General features: G+C 26.1%; 6 protein-coding genes across 6 annotated transcripts; 4 read left to right on the forward strand and 2 right to left on the reverse strand.

The window, feature by feature from the left end:
- Positions 1-1139: 1139 nt before the first annotated feature.
- SSN8 (cyclin-dependent protein serine/threonine kinase regulator SSN8) lies at positions 1140-2105 on the forward strand (the record flags this gene model as incomplete). The annotated part of the gene is made up of 1 exon (XM_011277828.1): positions 1140-2105. One exon carries the CDS (start codon positions 1140-1142, stop codon positions 2103-2105), a length of 966 nt encoding a protein of 321 aa, XP_011276130.1.
- Positions 2106-2682: 577 nt separating this feature from the next.
- On the forward strand, positions 2683-3840 carry LAF1 (Sphingosine N-acyltransferase; the record flags this gene model as incomplete). The annotated part of the gene is made up of 1 exon (XM_011277829.1): positions 2683-3840. One exon carries the CDS (start codon positions 2683-2685, stop codon positions 3838-3840), a length of 1158 nt encoding a protein of 385 aa, XP_011276131.1.
- A 140-nt stretch (positions 3841-3980) lies between these two features.
- AVT7 (Avt7p) lies at positions 3981-5219 on the reverse strand (the record flags this gene model as incomplete). Its single annotated transcript, XM_011277830.1, has 1 exon — positions 3981-5219. The coding sequence occupies one exon, from the start codon at positions 5217-5219 to the stop codon at positions 3981-3983; it is 1239 nt and encodes a 412-aa protein (XP_011276132.1).
- A 195-nt stretch (positions 5220-5414) lies between these two features.
- Positions 5415-7565, forward strand: BN7_1570 (putative transcriptional regulatory protein; the record flags this gene model as incomplete). The annotated part of the gene is made up of 1 exon (XM_011277831.1): positions 5415-7565. One exon carries the CDS (start codon positions 5415-5417, stop codon positions 7563-7565), a length of 2151 nt encoding a protein of 716 aa, XP_011276133.1.
- Positions 7566-8156: 591 nt separating this feature from the next.
- On the forward strand, positions 8157-8897 carry SIW14 (putative tyrosine protein phosphatase SIW14; the record flags this gene model as incomplete). Its single annotated transcript, XM_011277832.1, has 1 exon — positions 8157-8897. One exon carries the CDS (start codon positions 8157-8159, stop codon positions 8895-8897), a length of 741 nt encoding a protein of 246 aa, XP_011276134.1.
- A 41-nt stretch (positions 8898-8938) lies between these two features.
- AIM19 (Aim19p) lies at positions 8939-9403 on the reverse strand (the record flags this gene model as incomplete). The annotated part of the gene is made up of 1 exon (XM_011277833.1): positions 8939-9403. One exon carries the CDS (start codon positions 9401-9403, stop codon positions 8939-8941), a length of 465 nt encoding a protein of 154 aa, XP_011276135.1.
- Positions 9404-9641: the final 238 nt, after the last annotated feature.

The following is a 9641-nucleotide window of genomic DNA, read 5'->3' on the forward strand; positions in this document are numbered from 1 at the left end:
AAATGATCAATTGTTATAACTATCGTTTAGGTTTTGCAATAAACCCCAAATACCGAAAGTTCAACTAAATTTAAAGAAATTTAGTGAATATGTAAAACATGAATTCTTTTAAAATTCTAGAAAAAATCCATACAAACGAAGGTTAAAATAAAAATAATGAATACAGGCCAAAAGAGGAATGATAAGAAACCATTAAGGAATATAGGAAATAAAAACACCAGATAAACTTGAATAATCCAACCAGATAACAGAAAACTTTAAAAGTAATCTCAAGACTCAAGAGGAGTATTATCCAAGAAAAAGAAAACCAGGTAAACCCTTAAGATGTGAATCTAAATTATCCAAAACCAAAACTATTCAAATCCAGTTCTTTTGAAAAAACCCAATCAAAACTTCCTAAAACAACTTCTTTGGAAAATAATCTAGTAAAATTAAAGAAAACAAGTCTTGATGAGTTGATAACAAATCTCATCACGATTTCCGTGTGATTGGTCGGAGACTTTCCCCAAAGCGTAATGATGATTCCTAGGAATCCTTTTGTATGCTTCGATTAACAATTCTTTGATCATGGACGTGAAGAAGTATTAAATTAAATATGAAAAGGAGAGAAAAAAAAATTTTCAATAGTTTTTTTATACTGGGTAGAAAAGATTTTTATTAGATTCGCGGCCCTGTGAAAGTGGGAATGCAAAAGCAGGATACAACATATTAAGTATGTAAAGAACCCTGTGAGAATGGGATCTTGGTTTGATTAGGGCATAAAAGGTTATTAAAAAGTCAATTAAACTCGTGAAAAAGGTTGTAAAATGGTGTATAATTGTTTAAATAACATAATATTATATCAATTTATCACTTAAATCAACACCCTATATATTCACTATTGTATTACTTCTCATTGAGTGGTTTTTCATTTAAAGTGTGTAAAAATTGTTTGATTCGGATATTTGACATTTTTTTGAAAAGCGGAAGTTCGATAAGCAATTTTTATAGAAACAATTGGAAATTCAACAACTCATCAATTGAGAAACGAGTACAATCAAGTACTTTTGGTATTAATTTATTATTGGTAATTTAAAGAGACTGTTATTGTTATCAATCTACTCGAAGATCTAGTGTTAAAAGGTTAAAATTCATACAAAATGGCTGCTGATTTTTGGTCTTCAACTCAACGGATGAATTGGCAATTTAGTAGAGATTCATTAAAAGATGCAAGACGTGAATTATCATTATTAGAGAATACAATGGAACAAAGTGAATTGATATCAAAAGTGAAGGTTAATTATGATTTATATATGAGGATTTACATTCATTCATTAGTTAATAAATTAGGGAGAAGATTAAATGTTCGACAAATTGCTTTATCAACTGCAGAAGTTTATTTATTAAGATTTTTAACAAAAGTTTCATTAAAAGAAGTTAATTTATATTTGTTAATTACCACTTCAATCTATTTATCATGTAAAATTGAAGAATGTCCTCAACATATAAGAACTATTGTTTCAGAAGCAAGAAATCTTTGGCCAGAATATATACCACATGATGCAACAAAAGTTGCAGAATTTGAATTTTATTTAATTGAAGAAATGGATACTTATTTAATTGTTCATCATCCTTATAGATCTTTATTACTTATAAATGAAGTTTTATCAAATTATAATCAATCACATAAATCAGAGGGTCATAATCATAATAATAATAGCAATAACAATAATGACACTTCACAACCATTTGCATTATCACCAGAAGAATTACAATCATGCTGGTCAATTATAAATGATAGTTATGTTACAGATTTACCTTTAATTCATGCACCACATATTATAGCATCAGCTTCAATTTTTTTAACTATAGTACTAAAATATAATCATTTAAAACATATTTCCAAAGATTCATTAAAGAATTCAAAACCAAATACAATGATAACTGAAGAATATCTTAAAAGTGGATTTTTAAAGAATTTTATTAAATTTTTAGGTTATTCAAATATAGATCTCGGAGGTGTTATAGAAGCTGTTCAAGAATTAATAACACTTTATGAAATATGGGAAACTTATGATGAATCAAGTTGTAAAAAACCATTAGAATCAGTTCTTTTAAATAGATAAATACCCATACAAAACAATACAATTAAAACCAAATCAGGTAATTAAATATTGAAATTTGATAGTTACCCTTATGAAATCATCCGCGAATTTTAGATTTTCGGTGCTTTTTATTTTTTTTATTTTTTTTTGTTGGTTTGATTTTTTTCTTGAAAAAAGAAGGATACGCTGTCAGAATTTTAAAAGACGTTGAGAAATAAATTTTAAGATCTTTGATAAGAATTTTGTTTTGTGCTGTTATTATTTGTTCAGGGGATCATCATATGCTGGTAGTTCAGGTTTAGGCTCATAGGTTTAGGTATCTCATCACTGGTTTTTGTTATTCTTCGTTCGTTCATTCATTGTTCCCACGCGTTGCATTTAGATCTCAGGTACCATTATTTCAAGATCTAGAAGTCCTCCAAAAACGTCAATACAATTCAAATCATTAAGAATATATTCATTCATTAGACCACTATAACAGGTGTCTATTCTATTTATTTAATCTCATTTTCATTATCATTTTCATTCATTATTAAAACAATTTAGTCACGTGATTAGATCTATAATTATAAATATCATCAAATATCATTATTATATTATGATTTCAACTTCAACAAATTCATCATCTAAAAAGAATGAAACTACTATATCTCAAGTTAGATTATCAGATTCTTCAAGTGATTCATCATCATATGAAGATGAAAAATTAGATATAAAATCAGAAGAAGGTTTAATATCAGAACATCAAGAACAAATAAAACAACATAATCAAACTAAAACTTACAAAACAAATAAAATTGATAAATATCAAATTGAAATTTCTTTAATTGCCTTAATAATATTAAATTTATTAAATAAATTTGAAAATTTCCAACCTTATACACATAAATTTTTACAATTACAATATAAATATCCTGAAACAAATTATTATGATATTGGTAAAGATGATATTTATGTTGTTATCACAGGGATGTTTGCTGCAACTTTTATAAGAGCTTTTTCAATGCATTATATATTAAAACCTTTAGCAAAATTTAATAAAATTTATTCACAAAAGGATAAACAAAGATTTATGGAACAAGGTTGGTGTGTAATGTTATATGCTTCATCTTTTAGTGTTGGATCTTGGTTATATTATCATTCATCATATTTCAACAATTTTGATAATTTTTATATAAATTGGCCTCATGATGAAATGTCTGGATTATTTAAATTATATTATTTAATGTCAATAGCATCATGGTCTCAACAAATTTTTACATTAAATATTGAAGCTAAAAGAAAAGATCATTATCAAATGTTTAGTCATCATATAATTACCGTGGCATTAGTTATTGGATCATATTATTATTATTTTACTAGAATTGGGAATGTTATATTAGTTATAATGGATTTTGTTGATATTTTATTATCAACTGCAAAATTATTAAAATATTGTGGTTATCAAAATTTATGTGATTTTATGTTTGGTGTTTTCGTATTAGGTTGGATTGCATTAAGACATGGTGTTTATAATTATATTTTTTATCATGCTGCTACAAAAGCAAGAGATCTTATGGTTTCAGGTAGATGTATTGATGGATTAATTCAAAAAAGATGTTATACTGATCGAATTGTTGATGTTTTTTTATCTTTATTGGGAGGTTTACAAATCATTACATTGATTTGGATGTATTTAATTGCTAAAGTTATTATAAAAGTTTTAACAGGTAATGGTGCTGATGATGTTAGAAGTGATGATGAAGATGATGATTAGATTATGAACCCATTTAATTCATTACATAGATAAACATTTTTTTTTCAATTCGTACCTGTTTTTATTCATTGCATTTATTTTATTATATATCATGTTTTAATAAAAAGTTTAAGTATCTATATTAAACTTGTCTGTATTTTTTAATAGTATAAAGTTGCAAAAACTGATGCAATCATAACTATAAATCCAAATATAGTTAAACTTAAACTTAATGATTTATTAATATCATTATCTGGAAATAATTTAAACCCAAATAAACCTGGTAATATAAAACAAATTAATGTTGAACCAGTGGCACCAACTAATGATAATACTAATTCAAATGATTTAATTGATAATGCTAATCCATATGTACCCAAAGTTAATAAAGTAGTAACTAATACAAATCTATTTGTTGAAAATGGAACTTCATCATTTGATTCATTAATACCAGATTCTTCATCATTAATTAATCCAGTTCTTTCATTAACAACTGTTGATGTGGTTTTATTTTTAGATATTTCTTGTTGAATCCAATGAATCATATTATTTGTTGATAAACGACATGGATGAAACATTAATGGATAAGATAAAGTAACCATTAATACAAGAGCAAATTTACCAATTTTTGAACTTAATAATTTACTTTTATATTCTAATATAACATTCCCATGAACATTATCACCAAATTGTAAATAACCTGCAAATCCAACACTTAAGAACAATAAACTTGCAATTAAATTTGCTAAAGTGATAACTTTTGGAACTTGTGATTGATCATTAATTTCATTTATAATAGAACAAATGTTTTGTGCAGCAGTGAATGCAAATACCACAATGGAAAAAGTTGAAAGGATTTGAGATATTGAACCAATTTCTAATATTTTAACATGACCTTGACTCTTGGACCAATCATCCCATATTGAATGAGAAATAACCAATATTGTTAAATAACCAATTGCCAATAATCCAATTAAAGAACCAATTTTCAAAGAATCTAATTTTCTAAAACTGATTAAAGGTATGATGATAATCAAACTAAGCAATATAACTTGATTTCTACTCAATACTTCATTAATTAAACTTGGAACCAAATCACCAATCAATACTAAATAACTTAAAGCCACACCAAAACATTGAATTGCAATAGAAAAATCAAAAATCAAAGTCAATTTAGGATAAGTTATACCACAAAGAGCAAAATATGAAGTATCACCAGGTAATTTTTTACTAACTTGACTAACAATATAAAGACCATAAGAAGATGCAATACCAGCAATTAAAATTAATATAGTACCTAATATCAAACCATCAGCTTTGAAAGCGAAAGGAATTGCCAGGAGACCTGCTCCGATGATTGTTTTGGTTAAATTGATGACTGATGATTGAACAGAAGCCATTTTAAACAACTTGAACCCCTTTTTGAATCAACAATAATAAGTTGATCTTTTTGATGGAAAGTTTGGAATGTTCTTATTGTTTTGATGGTTTTGTTTTGATTTTGGTGAAGAAGAGCGCGAATATTTTTGTTTATATACAAGAGAAAAAAGATCAAATTTACTTGAAGATTTATTTAATAAAGACAGAAGGTGATCATGAGTGAGTACAAGGTGACGAAGAAGAAGAGTCGGCTGGTGGCACCGGAGAACAGACAGAGAGCAGCGTTCAGTTGTGACAGGTGCAAGACTAAAAAGATCAAGTGCAAGAGGATTGGTGACGGTGGAGATGGTAATGGTAATGGTAATGGTTCACGGTGTATGAGTTGTGATAAGTTAGGATTGGAATGCTTGACAAGTATACCCAGAAGAAGAAGGGTTTATAGCTCATATGAGAATTTAGGAATGCATTACAAGAGTTTATTGACTCTTGTTCAAGGGCTTTATCCAGATTTAGATATAAATGATATTGATCAAGTTATTAAATTGGGTGAATCAATGGGTACTAAAATGCCTAAAGAATTACCTGAGAATGAATTAGGAACCATGGAATTAGAATCTAAAATTTTAAAACCATTTTCTCCAAGATTAGAATCACCAAAAACTCAAAATATTATAAGTAACCATACCACTCCTCAATCAAAATTGGGAACCACACCAGAAGAATTATCATCAAAACAACATGTTCAAACACCATCAGAATTTCCTACAAAGGACACTGTGGTTATTGATTCAAGAGGTGATAGACATTATGTTGGATCTTCAGGTACTTCAGTTTTATTTACTGTATTATGTGATTTATTATTAAAACGATCATATAGAACAAATTTATCATTTGATTATGAATTAAAATTATTTCAAAATAAAGTTGATAATCAATCCAAGGCACAAATTGCAGATTTAATCACAAAAGAATCAAATTTCCCCATTGTGAAATTTATTAATAGAGAAGAATCAGATAAATATATTAATTTTTTTTTCAAATATTTTCATCCTTTTTTTTTCATATTTGATGAAGAAAATTTTAGATTAAAATATGAAAAATATTGGGAAATACTAGGCTCAAATAATATCATAGGAATTCAGGATAAGTTATCAAATTCATTTGTTGGTTGTATTTATTTAATTTGGCTAACTTGTTCAAAACATATCAATAATTCTACACAAATTTTAGATATTAATAAAATTTTTGAAGTTTTACAAATTATTTTATCAGATGTTGTATTAGCATCAACAATTAATTCAATTCAATTTCTTTATTTATTTGCCCGGTATTTACATTCAACTAAAAATAGAGATTCTGCATGGAATTTAATTGGTCTTGCCGTTAGACAAGCAATTTCATTAGGGATTCATAAAAAAATTATGTCTAAGAGAACTGAACATTCAACATTAACAAGTCAAGTTTTTTGGTCATTATATAGAACTGAATTAACTTTATGTTCAATATTTGGAAGACCAAGTAATATTAATGAAGATGAAATTGATGTTGATTATCCAAATTTACAAACTAGTTATCCAAATTTATCAGAAGAGTTTAAAATTTATTATATAAAAGTTACAAAATTATCAAGATTCTTGAATAAAATTATTAAAGAACGTAAAAATTCTTATCAACAACAACAACCAATATCATTAATAAATATTGAAAGAACTTTATTATTAAAAAATCAATTAATTCAATTATATCAAGATTTAAAAATAATATCAATTGATCAAATCCAAACAATTTATGAATTTAAATTAAATTTAGTTTATAATTATTATATGGTTACATTAACATTACCATTCATGGTTTATATATCATCAACAAATTATCAAGTTTTAAATGATGAAACATTATTAAATTTAATGAAGACTGGAATTTATGCATCTTTAGAAATTTCAAAATTATTAATTAAAGCCACTGAATTAAAATTTAATAAAGGTTCAGTTGCAATGGATTGTATTTATGCATATCCTGCTACATTAGTTTCTGCATTTTTTTATATTTATTTATCAAATACATCAAATGATATGATATCAATTAAAATTTCACCAGATTTAATAATTGATAAAAAGGAATTAATTAAAATTATTTCAAATGTCTTGATATTCATGGAAAGTTCTAAATTAGATAGTACAACTCTTAGAATTTATGAAGTTATAAAAGGTATTAAAAATGATTTAAAATTAGTGGAAATTCAAGATAATTTAAAATTTGATTTTTTAGATTTTATTAATGGATCTGATCAAGTTTTTGATTCTTTATTAACTAATGATGATATTTATACAAATGGGTTTGATATGGGGGCAGGTTTAGGACTTTAAAAGAACATCTTTAGTGTATAATTACTTATGAAGTTTAACGAATTAATGAAATGATTATTTATACTTGAGTGTCCCGTAACGATTATAAATTTAACATTTCGCGAATTTTGTTTTATACTCATGTCGAAAAACTAAAAATTAAAAATTCAAAATTAGTACTATAATTGTTATTTTTAAAAGAACTTTTCCTTTCTTTTCTTAATGGATGGTTATTTCTATCCATATCCAACTGATTCAGGGTTGTCCTAATCATCAATTATCATAGTATTCACTTTCTTATAAAGAAAAGAGTTGTTTTTGAGTTTGCTCTTGAAAATTGAGATATTATTTGCTGTTATTTATCCATTATAATTAATTGAGAAGTTTATTTTTGAAAAGGAATATATTGTTATAGTTATGTTTTGAATTTTTAATTGTGTGAAATCATAAAGAATTAAATTAATATTAAGAATTTAAAAATAAAGAAGAATTTTTTTTATTCTATAATAATAGGGAAATAAAGGATTAAGTATAAGGAAAACGTCAAACGTGTGCCTTTGAGAGTTAATCAAATAAACCACAATACAACACAATACAATACAACACACAATAATGGGTGATTATAGAATGGATCTTGATGATCAAATAGAAAAACCCGGGATAGATCCAAGACAATATGATGATGAATATCAACAAGATAGAGATGAATCAATTCCATTTGATATTGATATGGAAGATATAGAATTAGGTAATGAATCAGTACAAAATCAATTAGAATCAAATATTAATAAAGTTGATGAATTATCAAGTTTTTCAAATATAACAACAACAATTGATGATGGTATAATTGAAGAATTTACACCACCAGAAAATTTTTCTCCTGTGATTGGTAGGATATATAGATCAAGTTTTCCCCGTGTGGAAAATTTTAAATTTTTACAAAAATTAAAATTAAAATCAATATTAGTGTTAGTTCCTGATGAATATCCAAAAGAAAATTTAGAATTTTTAGAGAAACAAGGTATAAATTTTTTTCAAGTTGGATTAAGTGGTAATAAAGAACCATTTGTTAATGTTCCACATGATTTAATTACAAAAGCATTAAATATTGTTATTGATCCACAAAATCATCCAATTTTAATTCATTGTAATCGTGGGAAACATAGAACTGGATGTCTTGTTGGTTGTATTAGAAGATTACAAGGATGGAGTTTAACAATGATTTTTGATGAATATAGAAGATTTGCATCACCAAAAGCAAGACCTTTAGATCAACAATTTATTGAAATGTATGGAGAGGAAGAAATTGTTGAAATTGCTACAGAAAAAGGTTGGTTACCATTAAAATGGTGATTATATATAGAAACTTGTATTATTTATGAATATTATAATTATTAGGTTGTACCATAAAAGAATCTTTTACCATTAATATATAAATTCCCAGTAGCAACACTAGTTAATAACAATGGCCAAATTTTACCATGACCTAAAGCTTTTATTGAATTTGTACCATTAACTAACAAGTATAATGAAGACCAAGCAGTTAAAAATCCAGAACCACTTTCAACATCACCTTCATTTATAATCCAACCACCAAGCGCAAAAATAGCACCAAACCCTAAGGAATTTATAGTTGAAGGACCAATTGTTTTGGTTTTAGTTAATATTGAACCTGATGATTGTTGTAGGATTTTTTGTTTTGATATTAATGGAGTTGGTAATAATAATGAACTAAAAGCCCATGAAGGATATGGAGTTTTAGAAGATTGATAAAATTGTTCAGTTAATGAAGCATTTGTATCAATTTTGTTGTTGATATCTTGTTGAACATCATCTTTTAATTCAGTAATTTCCACCATTATTAAATACTTTTTGTTCTTTGTCAATTGAATATGATTGTTGTTCAATTCAAAGCAATGTTGATGCAATGAAACTAAATATAATTTCATATTGCTTACATAATATCTACAATACAATAATCTGAAATACCTTTAATCATTATATTCCCATCTAATATACATAATAAATCATAACCACAAAGAGCACATTAACCTATGATCTTTCACCTCTTAATCTTCTAGCTAATTGGATATCTTT

This window comes from Wickerhamomyces ciferrii, contig 00033 (genome assembly GCF_000313485.1).
Source record: "Wickerhamomyces ciferrii WGS project CAIF00000000 data, strain NRRL Y-1031 F-60-10, contig 00033, whole genome shotgun sequence".
NCBI classification, from domain to species: domain Eukaryota; kingdom Fungi; phylum Ascomycota; class Saccharomycetes; order Phaffomycetales; family Wickerhamomycetaceae; genus Hansenula; species Hansenula ciferrii.